Here is a 25,429-nt window from a genome sequence, read left to right as displayed (position 1 = left end):
GCTCTATGACTTCATAATTCGAACGATAAAAAAGTCGTCCGAAGTGCCTATTGTACATCAAACGACTATTGAAGTGGAGGCAAAAGAAAATTCACCAAGAAATACCAGTATACGTAAATAAACGAACTTTGAAATGGGTTTCTCAATCGGAGTTTTCGATACTTTTCACTTTGGGGATAAATTACGCGCGTCCGGATTAATGATTCGATTTTCGAAACGCGTTGGGACGTTCTGTCTGTACGAGCGTCGCGGTACGACTACCGGACTAGTGTTGAGTAGGACATACAAGAGCCAACACATTTGTCCCGTACATGACGTCAGAATGTAAGAGCGGCTCAAAATTTCAAAATGTCCTACCTCACATTTTTTGTCGCGGCAATACTATTACTCGTAAGCCAGTCGCAAGCGAGACGGAGTGAGGCACTTAAGACTTACTGTTATGGCGATACATAGACGTGACATAGACATTCTTACAAAAGAGAAAAGACGACAGACAGATGTGATTTGTGCCTGTGTTTCCGTGTGTGGGTCATTCATACGGTAGTCTACGGACGCGTTCGCGTTTCGAAGAAATTATGAAGAAATTTTGAATTACAAATAATTATTTTGCATTTTCTATCATTACATTTTCTGTTATAATTAACATTCATATAAAAAAAATTACTCACCAATTCAATTAATGTATACCAACTTTAAATAATAATTATGCTTACTAAATATACCAACATAAATATTAATTGGATTATATTACCCGGTACTTGTACCGAATCGTAAATCTATGTTATTACCATAGATAATAATGGCCTGTAAAGCAATCTCAGGTTGTGTAGTCTATGATAGCCCTGCAAAATTGAGCAATTTATTAGAAATTTGGTAAACTTTTATTAATTCTCTATAGACGAAATAAATTAAATAGATGATTATTAAATATGTGCAAGTAAGTGTTTATAATTATTATGTTTTATGTGTGTTATGTGTGACATTTACGAAGACTGTGAATAAAAATATGCGTTTTTAGAACGAAAATAAGTTTTATGGATAGCAACCCTGAGCTCAAGCTTGGCGCGGGCGCGCGACAGTTTAATTTTGAAATTCGATTTGAATTTTGAATTCATTTCATAAACGTCCTTCTGAAAGTTTGCGTTAGGACCTGCGAAAGTTTATCGAAATAGTTGTGAAATAAATTAAATAGGTGATTAATAAATATATTCAGGTAAGTGTTTATAATTATTATGTTCTATTAATGTATTTTATTATATATAATTTGTTGATTTGGCTTTTAAATTTGGTTTGGGTCACATTTGTTATGGTTTAATATATCTAATAATTTTATTTTTACTTTCTTGCATGCTCTTTGATGCAATTTGCACAAAAGATAAACCTAATAAAATTATGTGTGTATTTAAGTAAGTGTGGTTTACTTTTATCAAATATAAATTAACATTGACGGTTGGCCACAAAAGCATTTTTGTTGCATTTTTTTGTTGATAAAATTTGAATAAAGGATTAAGCATTAATAAAATTTTGGGTGCTTGTAACAATTAATCAAGTACTCAGACCAATCGCACTATTATTATTATTATTATTATTATTATTTTAGCCTGGTTATTTATTTATTGTATATTACTATTATTTATAACTTGTAAGTTATAAACACAAGTATCACTATTAGCTTATTTTATTTAATAAACTGCTCACTGGAGAGCTAAGCCATCGTTCGAAGCGAGGATATGGAGCTTAGACGCACCCCGCCACTTCTATGAGGTTTGGCGGGCTTGAAATTTGAATTTGTAACGATCACTTTCAAATAGTAATGCTAAGGGCCGAGATCGATGGCTTAAAGTACTCTCATCACCAATTTCCCAATTCCAAGCTGAGAAGTTTATTGATTTTTTTTAATTTAAAGTAAAAAAATACTTAATAATTAATTTTCGTTCGACCCAAAACCTCGTGATTACAGGAATTAATAAAAAATATATTATTTTCACTACTCTTGCTCAAAAACACTGTCATATTACCACTCCACAGCGGGGTTAAACAAGTATTTCAGCCTCTAGGGGCTAAAGTAATTTTGTTTTTTTTTTAATTCTTATCTGTTACGAGTACTAGCCAAGCACTAGCCTACTATAAAACGGAGGAGGTTTTATTTGAAAATAAAATAATTATAGGTAAGGCCCTGATTGATTTGAAAAATAAATAAAAAACTTTAAATGGAATGAAATGCAGCGTTCTTGTCTGTGGAATGCGTTCATTTTTTTTATTTAATTTCTATTGAGTTGCGAATAGAGCGAGATTTGAAGATATGGGACATCCTGTACGGTGTAATACCTTTGCCTTTATCTCATGTGAAAGAAAAATACAATTAAAAAGCGAGAATTTTAAAAATAATATTGCCGTGAATAAATAATCCATACTTGATTGTTTTAAAGAAATTCATTGTGAATTTGTGACTGTAATTTACATGTTTCGCAAAATTAATTGTTATGTCTTTATCTAGTGAGAATAGTGACCCTAATTTGGAGATGGATCAAAAAAGATTTACAAATGAAACACCTACTTACGAAAAATTTAATAAGTGGAGAAAAGAACAATTTCGTTGCATTCACTTACGGATGGTGTTTTTAAAACAATTGTCTCCCATGTTTACCGCTTATTCTCATTATTCAACTTCACAGTAGTCGGAAATTAATTTACCGGGTACAAGCATCTCCCCTAACATCCAAAGTTGTAGCATTTTGTACCTACATTTAATTTTCAAATAAAATGAAACATTGAATACTGTACCGAGCTATTTTATTTTCTCGCAATCGTAGTGAAAATAATTGTATCATAGGCGGGGCTAAACCCATTATAAACTCGGTTTCTATTTAGGCGGCCCTCGCCTTCGGCTCGTGCCCTAAAAATACCTCGTTTAAAATGGGTTTTTTTAGCCCCTTGTATAACAATCTACTATATTTATGATATTTAATACTATTATTTTGCTTTTTTGCATGTGTACGTAGGATGTTTGGTGGAGACAGAAAATCATCAAAAGCATGGCAGTTTTTTACAGACCTTAAAAACGATAAAGCTAAATGTAACTTTTGCCAAAAAGAGTTTTCGTACAAAGGTGGCGGTGCTTACAACTTAATAAGACACACAAAAAGCAAACATCCTCAAGTATTTGTCGCAATACGCGAATGTCCGCATGATGCAACTGTTCCAATAGCTTCCTCTGCCACAGAAGTTCGCCACTCCACAACAACTACCAATTCACCCAGAATTGAACTTCAGATACCCGCTGCTTCCACGTCCACCGCTTCTACATCATCTGGTTCAACTGCTATCGTACCTAAAGCTTCTGGTTCCTTACCCATACTAACTACCACCAGCACAAGCACCGATCTATGTAAACCAAAATGCCTGACCACTAACCCAAAATTAACTCAATTTTTCCATAAGCCGCTGTCAGCAAAAAAAACAGAATATTTAAATAAATTACTAGTGAAAGTTTTTACAAAAAATTTCTTGGCGTTCAATCTTATTGAATCTGCAGAACTCAAACAATTTATAAAAGAATTGAACCCATCTTATCAACTACCTAGTCGCAAGACATTGTCTAATGCTCTATTAACAAACTTTTATAACAAAACTAAAGAAATAGTGAAGTCAGAAATCAATAAATCAGAACACGTGAGCATAACAACTGATGGCTGGACATCCGCTCCCAACGACAACTATATTGCTGTAACAGTACATTTTTTTAACCAACAGGCAGAATTTAAATCATTTTTACTAGAATGCATTCAGTTTTCCGACAGACATACCTCAGAAAATCTAGCAGAACAACTTAAAACAATTACAGACGCTTGGGATATTACAGATAAAATTGTCGCAGCGACTAGTGACAATGCTTTTAATATTAAAGGTGCAATAAGATTAAATAAGTGGAAGCAAATACCTTGTTTTGCTCACACCCTCAACCTCATAGTTCAATCCGCTTTGAAAGAAATTAAAGACATCACCATAAAAGTTAAACAGATAGTAGAGATATTTAAGCGCAGTCCACTGGCATGTGAAAGATTAAGAAACATGCAAAAAAAGCTAGAGGAACCGATACTAAAACTGAAACAGGATGTATCCACTCGTTGGAACTCCACGTGCGACATGTTCCAGAGAATTATTACGATAAAAAATAGTGTTATGTCCACCATTGCAATAGACTACCCCGATACTGAGAATATTACCCTGGAAGATATAAAGATTTTGGAATCTGCCATTGAAATACTCACATATTTTAAAGACGTAACTGAGGAGATGAGTGCCGAAAAAACAGTTACGATATCTGAGGTAAAGTATGATCGCTATATATTATTTTTCACGTAATTTTAGTATGTAGAAGGAAAAAAACCGGCCAAGTGCGTCTGATTTCGTTATCAACCCATATTCGGCTCAATGCTGAGCTCGAGTCTCCTCAGAATAAGAGGGGTTAGGCAAATAGTCCACGCTGGCCCAATGCGGATTGGCAGACTTCACACACGCTGAGAATTAAAAAAATTATCTGGTGTGCAGGTTTCCTTACGATGTTTTCCTTCACCGTTTGAGACACGTGATATTTAATTTCTTAAAATGCACACAACTGAAAAGTTGGGAGATGCATGCCCCAGACCGGATTTGAACCCACACCCTCCGGAAACGGAGGCAGAGGTCATATCCACTGGGCTATCACGGCTCACTGGACTATCATGTGTGTCTGATTTAGTAGATTAAATTAGCACTTAAAACCTTAATATTTCAGAAATGGATCCTTGAATGGAAACATAATTTTATAAACACTACAATTCAATTCACAGGTTTTATAAATTAATTTTCCTATTTCTTCTGATTAATCTAATTCTAACTCAACTCTCCTACAATGCCAGTCCTCCCCTCGTTTTTGGAGAGAAGATATAGAGTTCAGACCCACAACGTTGCTCCAACGCAGATTGGCAAGCTCAGACTGATAATGTTAAATTGTTTTTTTTTTTCTCCTGTAGTCTTGATTTCTTACTTGTTTCGCTTTTCACAGGAAGCACAGAATTTAATTTAATATACTCGTATTATAACAGGTGCCTATTTTTATTAATTACAGGTTATACTTATATCAAAAGCACTGAAAAAAAAATGTCAAAATTTTTTATCATCGGCGCAGCCAGAAATTGTAAAAAAAATGGCTCAAGTGCTATTGAACGAAATGAACTCCAGATTTCAAGGAATCGAAGACAATAACATTTTTGCTGAGAGCACAGTTTTAGATCCTAGGTTCAAACAATATGGTTTTGACAATGAATACGCCTACGGGAGGGCGTGTACAAATTTAAAAGCCATGGCCGGGCAAATAAAAACGTCAAATTTATCCCTAGTGGAACAGTCACACACGCCACCACCGCCGAAGTGCAAAAAAAGCATATGGGATGAATTTGACAAAGAAGTTGGAGAAATAATGAAGAATACCAATCCGACGGCAGGAGGTATTATCGAGGTAGATAAATACCTCGAGGAACCCCTACTACCAAGGTCTCAAGACCCAGCCAAGTGGTGGTTCAAAAAAAAAGACGCCTATCCTAGGCTTTATAAACTTTTTTTAAAGAGGCTTTGCATTGTTGCCACTTCTGTTCCTTCCGAACGCACCTTCAGTAAAGCGGGCCAGATCATTACTGACAGAAGGAACAAGTTAAGTGGTAACAAAGTAACACAAATTTTATTTTTAAATTCCAATTTGTAATTTTGTTTATTATTTTTTTATTAAAGACTTAAATATACTTGGCATATTTTTTATTTACTTACGAACACAATTTCGGTACTATGTTAACAAGCATTTATTATAATATGATGATACATTTATTCATAATAAGTTGTTTTACAATACATTAAAGAAAAAAATCAGTTCAAATTATTTTTTCTATTTTGCTAAATAAAACTTTAACCTGTAAGATTTAAGGTTTATTTTTAAATGAGACAAGTCAGCGATATAGTGACGTAATTATTGTACTTATTATTATTGTACTCAGTTAACATCGGTCGGTACAGTGATCACGCGCGCGCGGTTTTTGTCTAATTAATATTGTGATTATAGTGGGTTTATTGAATATTTCTATAGGTTGTGATATATTAAATAAATCTAGAGAATGTGTGCTTCAAAATGGTGCATAGAATAGTGTCTGTATTGACTGTGAAAGTTTTGTCTTCAAATTTGATTATTTTGCGTCGAAAAACGAATGATCGTTTGGTAAGTACCTATATCTATCCAACTAGCATGGGCCCCCGTTAAAATGTTTAGCAAATTAATTATATATAATACAAGCAATTAAATATAGATATCCCCTTAAAAATACAATTCGGGCCGCTATGTTTATATACAATATTCACAGTCTTTCTGTAGTGTATTTAGTATCAGGATTGCACCCGAAAGAAGCCACTATTCCATTATATGAATGTATGCAACGGTTACAAATATGACATTTCTAGTCGTTACTTCAAACGAGTACAATATGACATTTGTACTCGTCAGTTCGTCACTTCAAATGTAGTGCCAAACGCCAGTACGCCTCGCCTCATTCGAAGTGGGACATTGTACTGCCTCGGTACAAAAAAGAGGCAACACTTACAAACTCTTTTTCAAGTCATGTCCTACCCAACACTATACCGGACCGGCCGACTCGCATCGCATTTCGCTGGCGATAATAGTACGTCAACGCGAATCAGTCCTGTGTGTGAAGTGTTTATTAGAGTACGACCACACTAGGGGCTTCTTAGAAGTTCTTGTTTTTATACCACGTAAATATAATCTGTATATATACATATACTTATATGCCGCGTGCAAATCAATGTTAATCTTATCCACGTACAATGACTTGATTATTTTTTAGAAGAAAAACTGGCCAAGTGTTTGTAGGGCCATGTTTAGGGATGGGATCCGTAGATAAAATTAGCACATTAAAAATTTTAAAATGTTTACCTAACATATCCAATATCGTTGGATATGTTAGGTCCACACTATTGGATGGACGAGAAAAAAAACACCCTCACTATACAACGTAGGAAAAGAAATCAAAACATTTATTTTTTCAATTCTTTTATACACTTTTTAAACGTGATTAATAAATATATCAATGCCAAATTGAAGCTTTAGTTTATAGTTTTAAGTTACTAACAACTTTATCTAATTAATTAACAATGAAATTTGTATGAAAATTTCTGTTATCCCTAAAATAACCATCCATCCATCGGAATATTCCCCTATGCATGTTTTTATTATGTCTCCGAGGAGTTGGAGGAGCAGCGTTTCCGGTAATAACTCCCAGGTGCCCTGATATCTTACATTATTCATACACATTTTTTTTATCCTTTACAAGTTAGCCCTTGACTATAATCTCACGTGATGGTAAGTGATGATGTAAACTAAGATGGAAGCGGGCTTACTTGTTAGGAATAGGATGAAAATCCACACCCCTTTCGGTTTCTACACGACATAGTACCGGAATGCTAAATCGCTTGGCGGTACGTCTTTGCCGAAGCCTTCCACCAGCTAGACCCGGATCAATTAAGAAAACCTCAATTAGCGCAGTCGGGGATCGAAACCAGGACCTCCGTCTTATAAATTTACTGCGCTACGGAGGCCGTCAAAACTTCAACACTTCCAACAATTATTATATATTTCAATAAATTTAGACAAAATCTCGACAAATTATATATATATTGCAACACAATATATTTTGTCAAGATAAAAAATGAATAATTCAATCTTATATGCTGGTGATAACAGCATGAAATTCCGTTCAATAGTTTCAAGTTTATCACGAACAGACAGACACGGTAGATGTCTTTGTTTTGTAATATATCTAGATGCGACTGTCGCTAGTGTGTTCATGACCATATACAACTTAAATTAATTCATACATTAATGAACGCGTTGACCAGATGGGCGTAATTGAAGGATGTGCCTACTGCCTATTGTTGCCATTTGATTGGGAATTTTCTGGAACGATAATGACATTTCTATTTATAAAGAGCAATAAGAGAACAATAAGCAATCAAGATTTTTAATTTTTTTGTTCATCAATTGAAGCACGCCGCAAAAACAATTGAAACCATAGGTATCAATAGGTATTTTAAGAGGTCAAGTTTGTAAGGTCGTACTAGGATAATCTCTGGATCTACTGAAGCAATTTAGAAAACTCTTTTACTAAAAAAAAAGTCACGTTATTTGCGAGAGTCATCTTATATTTTATCCACGGGAACGGAACAACGTGAGTGAAACTGCAAGTCGTCTGCTAGTTCTAAATAAACCAAAAATAGAAACATACTTGAAACGCCAGTAGCAGAACGAACTTTTAGCTGTTTTGATGATTGTTATTGTCTGTTTTTTCAAGTGTGCCGCTACCTTAAAATCCCTTATGCTAATTCCCCTTTGATCTTGCTTTATATAAAAACTTGTTTGTTTTAATATGGGAGGAATTTATTACTTGCAGGTTTATAAAGAAAATTCCACTAACATTCGTTATCCACTCATATTCGACTCACTGCTGAGCTCAAGTCTCCTTTCAGAATGAGAGGGGTTAATTGAGAGACTTCACACACACAGAGAATCATGAAAAGTCTCTTGTATGCAGGTTCCTCACGATGTTTTTCCTTCACCGTTTGAGACACGTGATATTTAATTTCTTAAAATGCACCCAACTGAAAAGTTGGAGGTGCATGCCCCGGACCGGATTTGAAACCATACTCTCCGGAATCGGAAGTAGAGGTCATATTCACTGCGCTATCACGGTCTCTCACTAACATTATATAATGATAGCAATACTAAGTATACTACCCCATTGTTCCCGTGGTAAGTTGGTTCGGCTACGGAAAATGAAGTCCAGAGAAGAGTCCAAAAAAAATCGTTATTAATTTTTTCTTACAAGAAAAAGGGTTTTGGGTTGGTTGGTTTGGGAAGTTGGCGGTGTTAATACACCTCCGTGCCTCGGTAAGCACGTAAAAGCCGTCGGTCTTGCGCCTGATCTCTCACCAGCCGTCTCGGTTTGCCGTCCCATCTATAGAGTGAACACGAGATAAGTTGAGAACAGTAGTTGGTCTAACAACAGGTCACTGCCCGCTAAACAAACACCTTTCAATCCTAGGTATAACTGTCAGTCCTCTGTGCAGAGCCTGCATGGAGGAATACGAGACACCGCTACACGTTATGCTCAGTTGCAGAGGCGTAACAGAACAACGAGCAACCTACATTGGTTCCTCAGCGACACTCCATGAGGCTATGGTCGACCTGGGCGGCCTGCTAAGCTTCTGAAGCGAGCTCGGCTGGATGGAGTGAATCCAGCGGGAACTTACACCCACGTAAAACGGCCAATCACATGGTCAAGTTCGGAAACGGCCCAGTAGAAAGAAGAAGAAGAAAAGGAACTGCACCTGTGCGCAAGCACACACTTGTGCACTGTAATATCTTCTGCGTATAAGGTATCAACATTAGACTGGCCCGCGTGGTCGTAAATAAAAAATCGGTCGGAAGTAATAATAAGTCAGCAAAACTCAGTGTCTCAGGGTTCGCACCCAGACCCTCGTGATCCGAAGCCACTTAGCCTAACCACTGGACTTAAGGCAGTTGTGCCAATTGGCACATCTGTAGGCAATTAATCGAAATAAAAAGAAATATAATATAATGCTATCATTTGAAACGGTTAACATAATATGAGATGGTACCTCTTAATTTAGCGCAACCTCGTCGCTATTTTGGCCACTGGCAAATTGATATTAACCTTGAAACTGTTTTGCCATAAACCAGGTACGCGGGACTGGCCGTGTGGGACGCAGGTTAGGAATCGTACAGTTTTATTTGTAACCAGAGAATACAATAATACAAGCTAGCTTTTTAATGGCTTGCAAGCTTTTTTTTTCACGATAATGCTTATTTGGCCCATCCAGATAGCGCCAGCGCAGCGTTTAAAGGTAAAATACCTAACATGGCTCAAGAAAAACAACAAATAATAAGATGCCGTTGATTTTCTTGTAAATATTTTAATTTTAAATAACTGTAATATTTTGTAAAGTACTCGTTTTAGTCATTTTAATTTAATTATTTATAGTTTTCTCATTGTGTATTTAATTGTGTTACTACAATCTAATAAATCAAAGTAAAATCATAGATCATTATTCTGTACCTACCTAGTTATTTTTTTTTTATAAATTAGGTAGGTGCAAATTGTGCAAAAGTCCCATGGGGTTTTGAGGTTTAGTACATTTTTTTGTGAAATATAATAAATATATTTATCGTAGTTCACATTATATTTCTTTTTGCTACGGCAATTTTACGCTTTCTAACAAAGGCATAAATGAAAATTATTCCAAGGAAAATAAAACATGCTTATTAGTTTATGTATGACGAAACAAGTAGTTTATAAACCTAAGAACGGCTAGCAAAGACCAAAAACATCAGGTTCCATAGAAACGTGACTAACTACAATATGTTTTTTTTTGAGTATTCTCAAGTCCAAAAACTATATTACGCATTCTGTATGATTACTAAACTGTGGCGCAAACTGTCTAAACACTATAAAATATTTTTAGATGATATTATAATTCCAGGCACGCTTTCGTATTAACTGCACCTAGATGACTTCTAGATTTGTGAGTACGCAAGGGTCAGTCTCAAAGTCCGCCTAAATATTTACCGCGGTTGAGCAATTATAGACTTTATATTAAGATAAAATAGAGTTGCAATTAGTTAGGATTCCTAATAAAATTGTTTTTTTTTGTTGTGTTGGTTTTGTATTGTTAATTCGCTTCTACTATTGTAGAGGGGTTCAGGACTCTTTTTAGAGGAGACTGTTTGGTGCTTAGACCCACCCAGCCCAGACTTAGACTCAGCCCAGAGTTGAGATTTGGTAAGTTTGAGAGAGCACGGTAAGCCGGTACCTGTCATTGACATCAGGTAAGTAATACCAAGTGGTCGTTACAAAAATCAAACCTTATGCTAGCTACTAACTATCAAATAAGTCCACGTGCCTGCAGTGCTAACCGTGGCGCAGTGGTATGCGCGGTGGATTTACAAAACGGAGGTCCAGGGTTCAATCCCCGGCTGGGCCGATTGAGGTTATCTTAATTGGTCCAAGTCTGGTGGGAAACTTCGGCCGTGGCTAGTTACCACCCTACCGGCAAAGACGTACCGCTAATCGATTTAGCGTTCCGGTACAATGCCGCGTAGAAACCGAAATGAGTGTGAATTTTCGTCCTACTCCTAACAAGTTAGCCCGCTTACATCTTAGATTGCATCATCACTTACCATCATATGAGATTGTAGTCTAAGGCAAACTTGAAAAAAAAAACAGCACGACATCCGATAAAACTGACCGCGTTAGTCGGGATGTGCATGACATCATGCAGATCGCTACCAACACACGATCAGTTAGGTATATCAGATATCCTTCCGTTTGCGCTGCAAGCCCATGAGCTTATTGGATAGTCAGTGACTAACATTATTCTGAGCCAACTAACCTGTACTGGAGCAGCGTGTTTGTGAGTGAGTGATTAAGCTCCTTATTTTATAACTTTTTATCAATCTTAATAGGCGAAAGTATGTGTGTTTGTTTGTTACTCTTTTGTGCCACAAAGCTAATGAATTGATTTGGCTGAAGTTTAGAATGGATATAGATTATATTTTGGATTGTTAAATTACACATAAGCTACTTTTTATCCCGTGGGGTTTGTGACAAACCGAATTTCTACGAACGGAGTCGCGGGCGCCCTCTGGTATGAAATACAAATATTGAATTTCAAAAGGGAAATGTAGCGCCCTCTTGCTCTTTATTTCATAAAACAAACATAAACGAAATATTCTACTGACCGCTAGATGGCGCCAACTTGTGCAATGCATGAAATTATTCTCTTATCCACTTGGCTCTAACTTCTAATTTAATAAAATTAAATTTAAGAATTCTCAATTATATTTATTTAAATTAAAAAACATATTTAAAATTAAAGAAATGTTTTAAATAATATTAATAATATTTTAAAGCTCCATCTATTAGCGAACATTTTTTAGTTTCCAATAGTAGTCGTATGTTTTTTTTTAAATCTGCATCTTTTCAATTAATGTACATCATCTGTGAAAAAGGCCTACCCTAACCACCCGGCAATTTAAATCCAAAAAAAACCTTGATAATTCTACTTTAGTAATGAAATCGTTACTTTAACAAAAAAGTTTGCAACAACGTTTTACGATATTTTTAATTCATCTCTAATTTGTCCACAACGAAGAAAGAAGAAAGTGATTACCACAATACAGGGAATCCTAGTGTGGAGATCACAGACTTATGTAAATTATTTTTATGTGTACTAGTGAATCAATAAATATATTATTATATTAAAAAAAAAATTGTCCACAACGGGGACAAGCTTGCATTGACCATACACCCTGAGTTGTACGATATTTTTGAAGACATATAATTCATTTTTTTGTTCGTTTTATTTTTTGTTAAGCTTTTCTGGTTTACCAACAAACCAGAAAAAAATAGTACAAAATAATTATACAGCTTCAAACGTTACTTCGCCGCTTTGGTACACTAGCGAACATTTTTTTCTAGAAGACTACATCTTAATATCATCTCCATATACCTACTTATCCTAATAATATTCTAAAGTTTGTATGGATGTTTGGATGTTTGTTACTCTTTAACGCCGCCAATACTGAAGCGATTTGGCTGAAATTTGGAATGGAAATAGATTTTACTCTGGATGTTCACATAGGCTTTTTCATTCACTTTTTATCCCGAAAAAAGCCATGGTTTCCCGAGATTTGCGAAAACTGATGATTTTGATAATAAGAATGTTCGTTACTCTTTCACGCCTCGACTACTGAACCGAATTAGCTGAAATTTGGTATTGAGGTACATTATAGCCTGATTTAACATATAGGCTACTTTTTATCTCAGAAAATCCATGGTTCCTAAGGGATTTGTGAGAAACTAAATTCCACGCGGACGATGTAACGGGCGTCCGCTAGTATATTATATGAGGGTATATCTGGGTTCCCTTTTCAACTGTCTGTCTGTAACAGTCATGCGATATTATAGTCTGGTGATAGACGGACAGTCTTAGTCTTAGTCTTAGTAATAAGGTCCTTTTGGTTACGGAACCTTAAAAAGAGAGAAAATTTTATTTCAATTTATTTATTAGTGTTATTTTTAATGTATTTAATATTATTTACTTTTATTATTTATGTATTAAGTATAATATGTTTCCTCACTTTTTTTCTGTTGTACCTATCCATTCGTTTTGTTTAAAATCTCTCCCACTGCCAAGGGTCACTGGCAGAGATCTCTTATAGAGATAAGTGTTTCCTTGTCCACTGTTTTTCTTTTTACTTTTGTGTGTTACTAATATTGGTACAAAATAAATTAAAAAAAAAAAAAAAAAAAAAAAGAAAAATAAACTAAATATATCAGCAACAATCTCATACAAGCGCGCTCGTCACAAAGCGAGATAGGTCAAAATGATTGCGTGTCACTGTTGATCATGGACAGTTTGCTCGTTGACTAAAAATAGGCCACCTACGCAGTACACAGGCTCGCCTTTATAATAACGTCCTTTTATTGCTCGGGCAACGCCAATTGTGAGGAATTTAGCGCAAGATTTATAATATTACATGCTTGGTATAATATGAGACAAGTGAAATAGAAAAACGGCTATAAACTAAATCAGTGTATTGTGGGAATCATGACAATCCATAATCGGCTCACTGTTGAGTATGGCTCTCCTTTCAGAATGAGAGGGGTTAGGCTTTAGTCTACCAAATGGCCAAATGCGGAGTGGTTGCTTACACACGTATAGAGAATTAAGAAAATTCTTAGGTAGGTATGCGCGATGGCTCGTGTCTCGATATGAACATTATACCTACCGGCCTTCCTTATGCCTCGGTAATTAGCGACTTTCAAATTTATTCAACCAGCTATGAAAATAATATGGAGACCGTGCTAAGTGCAAGACTGGAAACAAATTAAATTAAATTAAGTCAAATATTTTTAAGACATTAAATATCACGTGTCTCAAACCGTGAAGAAAAAACATCGTAAGGAAACCTGCATAGCAGAGAATTTTCTTAGTTCTTTGCGTGTGTTAAGTCTGCCAATTCGCATTGGGCCAGCGTGGTGGACTATTGGCCTAACCCCTCTCATTCTAAGAGGAGACTCGAGCTCAACAGTGAGCCGAATAAGAGTTGATAATGATGATGAGTACATGGTCAATTATTTTGAAAAAATAATTTCAGAAAACTGATGGTGTGGTTGGTAAATTTTGCCATAACTTGAGATCACTGTTAAAAGTGCCACATCATGTAAATACATAAGAACTTTTACTTATTAGTTATGGTGGAAGATAAATAAACAATTTGTAGTCCGGTAGACTTGTAGTTGTAAATTAGATATGTGTAGTAGTTGTTAAGACTTCGCTCTACTGCACTTCCCTTGACTGATTATTATCGGAACACGATACGAGGGATATATTTCCAGTTTGTAAGGCGATAAACACACTATGCGTTCTTAATTCGAATTTTTAATTATAAACTAACCAGATAAAACAGAACACGTCGCTATTTTTTTTTTATAATTTTATTCTCTCACGTAGAGAAAAGGCAAAAGTATTAAGCTGTACAATCCTCGCCATGTTACGGAAACGAACAAATTGTTATTTTTGTGTATCTGACGTACAGGCAAAGATCTGTGACCATACAGCATGGGAAAAGAAGTTAATGTCTTGGTCTTATTGTAATCTACAAAGGACAGATACTAAAAAGTGCTTTTGGTACCTGCAAATAATGTTTATATTTTTGAAGTTGACTCTTGAATTGCAAAAATTGCGTGTTGTAGAGTCAACTTTTCCTGTTTCGGGGTGAAACGTACGTAGAGAGTATTTTGTCGGGCCTGGGTGACGTTGTCGCATGGGTTCGTCGGATTTTCATCGGATGATAGCAAAATAAATAAATTACTATCTAATATCTATTCATGATGAACTACTGCAAAGTAACGAGTGCCTCTATCCAATATTCTTGACATATAATAAAAAAGAAATAAATAAGGGCATAGGAAATGATCAATGAGAATGACAAATTTGTTTGTCAAACTTGACTTCATAAAGCGATATTTGACAAATGCTTTAAATAAATGCAAATTATCAAAACTGACAAAAATATAATACTAGATCGTAGTACGGAAGCCATTGAGATATGAGAAACGTTTTTGTTAGTTCACGACGAGCCGGTTAGGTACAGAAAACTCCAGGGGCGCTTCAAGGGTGAGTTCGACATCGCCCACGTGCCCACGGGCTGTTTACCAACAAAGAGCGGCGCCTTTTTTTAATCCTGCTGATTTTGTAAAATCAGCAGGATTAAAAAAAAATATCTTAACCGCTCGTTAAGATATTTTTTTTAAGTCATTACGTATTCCATTCGTTAAGATGCTACCTTTTTAGGACAAGCATGTTTAAATTAAATATTTACATAAAGGTACTGATGGTATACTAAATGGTCTCTGTTTATCTGTTATACATAATTATATAACAAACGAGACGCTCCACGCTCAGTGGAGATGACCTCTGCCTCTAATTCCGGAGGATATGGGTTAGAATCCGGGGCATGCACCTCCAACTTTTCAGTTGTGTGCGTTTTAAGAAATTAATAAACGGTAAAGGAAAAACATCGTGAGGAAACCTGCATACCTGAGAATTTTCTTAATCTTCATGTGTAAAGTCTGCCAATCCGCATCCGTGGTGGACTCGTTCTCAACAGTGAGCAGAATATGGGTCGTTAATGATGATGATGAGATAACAGACATTCATGAATATAGATTTAGTAATATTACTGACTGGAATGCTAAATCTTTACTTCTTTATATTGAAAAAAAAAATCAAATTATATCTTCTTTAGTTGTTAATGATAGTCGTTGTATATATTATGACTTACAAAACTTATCAGCATGTCTGTCTGTTTATGTATAATATTTTATTTAATCAAAGAAATATTTTTAATTGGACGCCAATCTATCAAAATAAAATAATAAAAACAAAACACGCTCCGTCAGTTCACAGCCAAATATTATTAAGTTCATGGAAACTGTCTCAAACGAGGCAAGTAACTTGGACTCAGACATAACTCATTAGATTTAGCCTTTATTACTATGTTGATAAAGTTCATAATGCTTTGACAAACTAATAATGTTTTCTGAAAGGCACACCAGACTAACAGGCCACACATGCAAGTGATTTAACAAGATAACGTATCGGACATTCTAGTTTGCTGCGATATTAGAAAACCTTTAATGAATGGTATCTTATACAGCGGACTCTGGGAAATTATTTTTTAAACCGCATACAAGGTCTGTAATAACTTATGATACTTTATACACAGGACATTAGCGAAAGATATCTAACAAACCGAAAAACGAACCGAGAAAAGAACCACGTTCAATTTGAATTTTACCACATAATATAATGTTAAAAATATGCATTTAAATAACAATATAATATTAGTAGGATTATATAACATACGAGACGTGATAGCCCAGTGGACCTCTACCTTCCATTCGTAGGTTCGAATCCAGTCCGGGGCATGCACTTCCAACTTTTCAGTTGTGTGCATTTTAAGAAATTAAATATTACGTGTCTCAAACGGTGAAGGAAAACATTGTGAAGTCGAAGTAGTAGTGATAAAATTCATTCAAATAATATTATTTTTAGGGATAGTAAATATTGTAATGAATTATGACTTTAAAAGAGCAACTGTTAAGTTTTAAAACTTCCCTTCTGAACCGGTGGAATCTACATAAAGTCTAACTAGACTTGCTTATAAACAGAGTCTTGAAGTCGAATTTTGAATTTTGAAATAGCGACCTACACTCAGGACTTATACTAAACAACCTACAAATCAAATCAGTAGATTTTATAAGACCTTTTAAAATCTATTGAATTCAGTTCAAGAGCATTTTAGAAGAATTTTATGCGAATGTGGAAGGCGCACATACAATTAATTAAACGAAAGCAGTATCTATTTCTTTTTCGATTCTCTAAAGCTATCTAAATAGAGTGGAGATTATATTATTATTATGAGGAACCACGAGGAATACGACGAAATAGTGCAGTGAGAATTTTCAATGATTCATAAGTTTTCCAGACGTTATAAAATAAGTGTGAATAAACAAACTGGCGTTTACGATTTCCTTAGAATCTAAATGAAACACCAAAATGTAAACAAATACCAACGCAGTAACTTATTACAGTAAATTTTAATTTTACTGTGAAAGGAAACTGTGGTCGGTGAAACATAAATTGCTTATGATACTAACCCAATAATACGTGAAGGAAAATCCGTAAATTTGGCAGTAACATCTAATATCTCGGAAAAATTCCCACAAAAAACGTATTCATTAACAAACCATATTCGGCTCACTGTTGAGCAAGAGTTTCCTCGTACCTCCTCCTTCTAATTCCTCGTTAACGTATTACATGTACATTTTGTATTACAATCCCTTAGCGATACTATCTATGCAGTATGCTTTATAGAATGCCTACTTATCACAAACAAACCTCACTTTAAAACACTGGGATTGTTATAATAGTAGAGGAGCCCGGGATGCTATATTTGCAGTTACTAAACCGTCATAGGGACCGATTAGATTCAGTAGATTAGACGATAGGAAGAACAAATGGTTATAATATCACAAAATACAATATGTGCGTAAGTAATAATACATACTTTTTCACTTGGTGGAAAAAAAAGATAATTTTTAACCTCGGCTTACTAAATTTGTCAGAAAATATTAGCATTTATTTAGGGGATTATTTTCTTGAAAAAGAAACTACACGTGACTCGAAAGCAGAAATACCAGGGTTTTATTTTGTAACTTTGGAAAATGGGAGGGTTCCAAAGTTCCCTTACATTACGGTAAAATTGTTATATTATCGAAATGTACGCCATTTAGCTATTAAATACCTTATCTTAATAGACGTGCTTGTTGAATATTTCTAAAATTACTTTTTTGTTTTGGTTGCCCTAAACGCAGCAATATTAAAAACTAATACTTGGTGGAGGTACTCAAGGACGTGCAAGGGTAAGTGCATCTGTCGTGTTCCAGTAACTCCAAAAATCCTCTATTCGGCTCCTATACTATAGTGTGTAAAAGCTCTTTATCAAGGGTTCATATCTTTAAGCTTATTGCCGAGCTTAACATAAATCGTCTCATTAAGCGGTATTATTCTGAGCATCTCATAATGTTTGTAACCGAAACTCGAACTTTTGCATCTGTAATTACCAGTACTCTGAATGCTTTGAGTGTAATTATCATTAAGTAATTTTGGTGGTCCGAATTTCTGATGTGAATTAATTTCGTGCTTTGATAAGCCAATCAGGTAATTATTTCAATGAAACGAAGGCTTAAATTCGTATGTTTGCCAGATAACGGAAGATATCGTTGTACGTATTCGTACGTAGTAATAAATGTTATCATTTGTAAAGAAAGCTACAATCAGCCTTTTTACAATTATTTGTTTATTGTCTTGATAGCATGTCAATTGCTTTATTTTTGGAACAATTAAGGAAAGCCTTGGTTACCTTAACCTTGTGGATGTTTTCCTAGAAATTTTATTGAAATATATTGATAATAAACATATTAAAAAACAGTATAATAAATAATAATTGTTGTTATGTGATACATATTTATAATTATTTAATATATTAGTCGACTCCCCACCGTTTCGGTGATAATACAGGGATAAAAAAACTTATGACACTCACAAATAACTGACTTTCTAGTGGTAAAAGAGATTTTAAAATCGATTTTATAGATCTCGTCTCGTCGTCTCGAGATTACCCCTAAAATACCACAAAATTTACCTCTTTATAATATTAGCAAAAATAGGCAAGGTTGTATTAAACGAACTCTGTACCAAATTGCTCTATTAAATTATTAAACAAATAAAATAAATATCTTCCTTCTTCGTAGATATGGTACAATATTGATCAATAGCGAAATCATAATGGCTTATGACATTGCGTCACTGCAACGCGCTTAAAAAATAAGGAGATGGAATTTAATTGCGTTAAAATAATATACTGAACACGCAGGCAGTGTTACATAGGAGTTATTTAGTATCTGAGATATTAATTAACTCTCGGATTATATTGGGTACAGCATTTAAAATGAGTACTTACAAACTATATATATTCCAATACTATAAAGAATTAAAGTTTGTCGAGTTGTAGGGGGTAATCTCTGGATCTACTGAAGCTATTTTGAAAAATATTTTACCACTAGAAAGCCACGATATTTATGAATGTCAAATGCTATATTTTATCTCAATATTATCACGGGAACGGGAACTACGTGCGTCGTCTAGTGCTGGAGTACAGTCATGAAGTTTAGAAGCAGAAATAGGCATGGTAATACTGAAAGAACTCTGTCACAAATTGCTCTACTAAAATTCTTAAGAAAATTTAAAATAATTCTTAGCCCTACGTAAATATGGTACAATATTGATCAATAGCGCAATCATAATGACTTATGACATTGCGTCATTGCAACGCGCTTAAAAAATAAGGAGATGGAATTTAATTGCGTTAAAATAATATACTGAACACGCAGGCAGTGTTACACGGGAGTTATTTAGTATCTGAGATATTAATTAACTCTCGGAGAATGAATTGGGTACAGCATTTAAAATGAGTAATTACAAACTGCTCTAAATTTAAGATAAAACTGCATGTTTCTCAGGACTCTTGTCGGGTTGCGGCCAACTTAATTATAAAATTTAATTTTTGTTTTACATTTAATTAAAAACACCTTCATACGTATTTAGTAAGGACAGAAGAGTAATAAAAACTAATTAAGTAAAATAAAAAAAAGTATTCAGTGGAAAGAGATGTTACTATGAAAAATATGTTACTATTATAGATACAAAAATACACGTTTGAACAACGTGATGTTTCTAAGCTCCGTGGCTCCATCGTATCTCTAATGCTAGCCACTCACCATCCGATAAGTCCATATGCCTGCAGCGCTAGCGGCTTGACAGCCGATAAAACTGATCATGTGTGAGCCGATAAAACTAACTGTGTTGGTCGCGATGTTCGTGTCATCATGCGGGCTTGTGAGCTTACTTGATAGTCAGTGGCTGACATTATAAAGGAGGCCTGCTGGACTATTTACTATTTTGGTTTTTATTTTCAACCTATTAAAATGAACATCAAATCAATTGACATAATATCATTTATATACACATTGACATCCACCAGAAGGCACCGGATGACATTTATTACATAGATTATCAATTTTGTATATGTCAACTAGCATAAGATAATATAAAGATAGTGAATTAGCCTGCATGCTCTGTTATCGACTGTTAATATATATTGATAATAATATTGATGATGAAATATTGATGATTGGAAAAATCGCAGCATGCAAATGTAAAAACAGTTTTTACAACCCACTAGACACAGGTTTAATTATGGGGTTAAAAAAAACTCAGTTATTAAACTCTCTCAGGTATGCTCGGAGTATCTCTTCGGACCATAATAATAAGCAAAGTTACTAATATAATTATGTATATTCGTTATATCTGTTGAGTCTCGTGGTTATAGTGACAAAAGTGGAGTACTTAGTTCGAAGAACTGATGGATTAGCGGGTCCCAAGTTACTTGAATGGCTAATCCAATCATACCCTGGAGCTGGTCTGAAGATGTAGTCGGAAGGTACCACAGGAACTCATAAAATCATGATGATTTTGGGCTCATTTGTCTTGGTTTGGCAATGCCCAATGCCTTATAGGGAGTATTAGAGTTTATCTTTTAAAATATTGTTTATTTTTTAGCTTTTAAGTACCTACTTTTTTCATTTCATTCATTTATTCATTACATTTTTCCATTATACAAAAAATATATGTTATGAATTAAATGTCATTATACAAAAGAACCCTGTGAGGGTGGTGTAACTAGTAAAGAGGCGGATTTTTTAGGTTAAAAAGGCATTTATTTTATAGTTCTTATTTTTTTTAATTATGTGATGTGTTATTTTATTATTTACTTTAATGCACATTTTGTGCGGTTACTGTGAATTTAAGAATTGGACTTTGGTTGCACTATGTTGATTAAGTACACGCGCGCTAGGTAATTGTGTCGTGGCTTGTTTTTTTTTAATTTTTGAAAGAATTCCGTATTTGCACTTTTTCTCTGACCTTACAAGGAATAAACTGAATAAAATGCAATATTCAACTGAATGTATAACGCATTTCATGACGATGACGTGTCGAAATTCCCAATCGTAGCGCAATTTGCGGTGAGAGCAAAGGGTCAGGCGCGTAATGATTGGTTGGGGTTGATTGACATTACACTCATTCGCTGCAACATTGTTACTCAAAGGTTGTGATTTTAAGCGGCAGTAATGAAAAATACAATCGCTGCAACCACGACTACTCTGCCAAGAGTGTACGATTAAGAAGAAAAATTAAAAATACAACTCAACATATTGTACCTATACAATATTATTTTTATAATATATAGTAAATGTATGCACACACGCGCATGCGCGCTCTAACACACACACACACGCACGTGCAAAACAACCTATTAAGTATATATTAAGTCTACTTAATATATTTAAGTATAGTAATATTTCAATATATTAAGTAGATTTTGAATAAGGATTATAGGTGTTATTTGACTTAAGTCTATACCAGCCTCGTTAGTCAACAACATTCGTTATACCCGAGTCTTGTATTTCAAAAAATGCTGAAAATCGTCGAGACTCAATTTTTTTTGATAAAAACCCTAATTATCAGCACCAGTGTTGCCAGTGTCTATGGGCGGGTGTAAACACTTAACATCAAGAGAGCAGCATGCTTGTTGGCCCACTATTAAAGCAATAAAAAAAATTATAGATTCGCGGCGGTGTTTTCAATTACGTCCCCCATACATGGGTCGTGTTACGTAATCATGCTAATTTTCTGTTACAATAAGTACCCTTTACTGTGAGTGAAAATATGCTTAATTTTTATAATAAGTCGAACTGATGTCTGGTTATGTGACGTCATAGCCCAGTGGATATGACCTCTGCCTTCGATTCGGAGGGCGTAGGTTCGAATCTGGTTCAGGACATGCACCCCCAACTTTTTAGTTATGTGCATTTTTAATAAATTAAATATTATGTGTCACAAACGATGAAGATAAAGCCTCGTGAGGAATATGCATACTTGAGAATTTTCCTAATTCTCTACGTATGTAAAGTCTGCCAATCCGCATCTAACCCCTCTCATTCTGAGAGGAGACTCGTGCTCAGCAGTGAGCCAAATATGGGCTGTTAATGATGATGGTGATGAAGTTGGTGATGTTATTCTCTCGTGTCTCGGAGAGTCGTCGCTCGGTATCATTAACATCAAATAGTAGACGTTAATTTATTTTTGACACCCTAATCTCACCAACCCGAATTACAGCAGCGTGGTGGGTCTAAAATCCATAACCCCTTTTCTATAAGGAAGCCGACCTGGCCTTGTTGTATGTCTTTTAACTTAATAAAACGCGATTGAAGTAGCCTTTATGTCTGTTTTTTTTTAGTAGAATTTCTAGGGTTGACCTTTGTAACAAAATCGTGTGGAATCTTGTTCTCGCGTTTCCCTTGTCAGTGTAACATGTCACTATAATTACCTAAATGCTATTAATTAATTATACGCACTACCTTCAATGGTGTAGAGCTTAAGGCTCTAACACACGATCTAAAATTGTTACATGTTATATTAGGACAATGGACGCCCGTGTCTCTGTTCGCGTAAAATACTCTTTTTCACAAATATTGCGGGTACCTTGGACTTGTCTATGTGTTAATCCAGGATAATTTTTATCTCTGTTCCAAATTTCAGCAAAATCCGTTCAGTAATTGTAGCGTGAAGGAGTAACAAACTTTCGTCTTTATAAAATCAGTGTGAGTGATTTGATCCAGTCTTTCTGTCAGTTTCCTTGCCCATAGAATAAAGGGTTAAAGTATAGCCTATGTTATTTCTTGATAACGTAGCTTTACATTGGTAAAAGATTTTTTTAAATGGGTAAAAAAAAAGTTTCAGAGCCTATTCAATCCAAGAAACAATCAAAAGTATTTCTTCTTTATAATATTAGTATAGATAAAATATTTACCTTTCAACCAAGTTTGATTTTTACCAATTATTATTCATATCTAGATTTTAGGAGAAAATCTGAGAAGATGACAATGAACTCAATTATTTTAATACACCTAGGTAGGTAAAAAAAATGGTGTATGCAGAAATTTTACGATATTATCATGATACAATTTTATTTTAAGCAGAGTTGCATTGCACAGGGAACCCAAATTGTTTGTGACAAATTTTGGGTTCCTTGTGGTTTGGTTCATTCATTGGTCCATTTGGTTCATTGGAAAGAAAATTCCAATACTATTTATAACGTGTAGTGGCGCTATTAGAGGCGGTCAGGGAGTCTAGTGTTAAAATACACTTATATAGAAAATCATAAAAAATCAGCTGTTAAAGACTATGTCGCTAATGGATGATTATCACACGGTATGTCACAAATGCAATGAGAATAATAAATTAAGGATAAAAATAGACATCTACGTGTAAAAAAAATCCTTGATACATCAGAAGTGTAAAAAAGCATCTACATTTCAATCTAATATGACCCATAAATGTAGATACTTCTATAATTAAATGTAAAATCAATTACTGATTTCAGTAAAGTTGGAGTGTAATGAACACGCACACACTGGTGATTTACTTAATCACTAATTTGATTACTCAATTCATTACTTTCACTTAATTGAATACAATATCTAGGTACTTCGTACCCTATTGCTATCGCTGTAATACTATAATGAGCCCCGCTGTCACGAGAGGCTTGTATTTATAGACAAGTCACTGCAATAGTTGGTGTATTGACATCGTGTTCGTCACTGGCATGACCACGTGTCACGTGTATCCGGCTATCAGAATATTGGTAACATCCGGTAACAACACTGAATTCCTGAATTCTTTCAAGTCTACAGTCTGCAGGCTGTTGACATGCAGTCCTATATACTACATGGTGTAATTAACTTTTAAATAAATTAAATTGTATTACTAACTGGTAGAAGAAGAGATAACGCATTACCGTCATCTCCTTTACCTTATCTCACTTATGGCAGGCGTTCATTGATCTGCATCGTACGTATCGTACGCATCGCATCATAGAGATTTTTAATTTTACGGTACATAAAATCCATCCGATGCGATCCGTACGATTTGGATCGGTGGACGCACTTGTGTCTTTGGTCGGTTTGGAGGTCGGCAAAATGTTTCAATCTCTTCCATTAGCTTCTATCATTCAACTCAACTTAACTTCTACTCCTTTTACATACTTGTCCTTCCATTTGTATAAATTGAACTTCTGGTAATATGATTTTCACCTCTTCGCAGGTCAATTCTGTCACGTCTATAAGTACCAAGGCAACCTCAGATATATATTATATCTTATATATTCCTATTTTATCCATTCTTGTCACAACACACATCCATCTCAACATACGCATTTCGTTTGCATTTGCATTTTTGTTTGCATCGACCAACATTCTGATCCATACAGCACGACACGCATTAATGATGAACTTGAAAATAAATCAAGTTATATCAATCAATAAACTTATAGTAAAAATGTCCCAAGTACGTAATTTTAAGTAGAAAACCATTGCTTCACGTGTCATGCTTCTCAAACCGTCACTTGTAAGGAACACGTCCTATAATTTGCTGACTTGCGGCCCAGGCCTTAAGCTTTATATACTTAATATTCCATCAGCAAACATAACCTCCAAACAAGTCATATCAAGCCTTATGCACTTGTTATTCCATCAGCAAACAGTAAGCTTGGAGCATTACCCGTAAGTATGGTGGTACTGCTTTCCTGGAATAGCTTAACACAAAGGGTCATTTTATTTAAACTAAGTAGAAAATAATCAAATGCTGAAAATAGATACATGGAATATAGAAGAGATGTGGGATAACAAGATAACCCAGAGTATACAGTCTCTAGTTAAAGATTAAAATTTGTTGCCAAAGAATCTTGTAACTACGTTTTGAGGCGATCGGCAATACTGTTAAACGAATTATATACTAATAGTAATAGTAATTATATATACTAATAGTATATTATATACTAATAGTAATAGTAATAGTATTAACTAATAGTAGCATTATTTCTAGAATTTGTCTGTATATTATTAAACGATTATTATCATACCGACACATCAAATATACAATATGGCTGAAAAAAGGGTCCTTCACAGTGACAAAATTGCCATTGCTAAAGTTGTTATACTGTTTAAACTTAGTAACTTCAAACGCTAAGGGATTTGTTAAAGTGACGTCATGAAACAGTTGA

General features: G+C 34.8%; 2 protein-coding genes across 3 annotated transcripts in view; one reads left to right on the top strand and one right to left on the bottom strand.

The window, feature by feature from the left end:
• LOC112046535 (cGMP-dependent protein kinase, isozyme 2 forms cD4/T1/T3A/T3B) overlaps window positions 1–25,429 on the bottom strand; it is a 215,760-nt gene that overhangs the window by 84,301 nt on the left and 106,030 nt on the right. The window contains exon 1 of one of the 2 annotated variants that reach the window (XM_024083204.2): window positions 128–245. The exons of the other annotated variant lie outside the window; for it this stretch is intronic. The gene's annotated coding sequence lies outside the window, so the exon portion shown is untranslated. Of the gene's footprint in view, window positions 1–127; window positions 246–25,429 lie in introns of those variants that run through there. 2 annotated transcript variants of the gene reach the window in all.
• On the top strand, window positions 276–6,624 carry LOC128199180 (E3 SUMO-protein ligase ZBED1-like). The gene is made up of 2 exons (XM_052887531.1): window positions 276–4,329; window positions 5,111–6,624. Exons 1-2 carry the CDS (start codon window positions 3,004–3,006, stop codon window positions 5,741–5,743), a joined length of 1,959 nt encoding a protein of 652 aa, XP_052743491.1. The 5' UTR covers window positions 276–3,003; the 3' UTR covers window positions 5,744–6,624.

This window comes from Bicyclus anynana, chromosome 19, assembly GCF_947172395.1.
Source record: "Bicyclus anynana chromosome 19, ilBicAnyn1.1, whole genome shotgun sequence".
Lineage (NCBI taxonomy): Eukaryota > Metazoa > Arthropoda > Insecta > Lepidoptera > Nymphalidae > Bicyclus > Bicyclus anynana.
Note: the sequence above shows the minus strand (reverse complement) of the source record. Positions and strands in the feature narration are given on the sequence as shown.

What these genes read in the sequence shown, in the direction of transcription:
- LOC128199180 (XM_052887531.1), top strand. Translation starts at nt 3,004, where the DNA reads ATGTTTGGTGGAGACAGAAAATCATCAAAAGCATGGCAGTTTTTTACA. An exon ending in AAACAGTTACGATATCTGAG is followed by an intron (nt 4,330 to 5,110) that starts GTAAAGTATGAT and finishes TATTAATTACAG; the next exon opens with GTTATACTTATATCAAAAGC.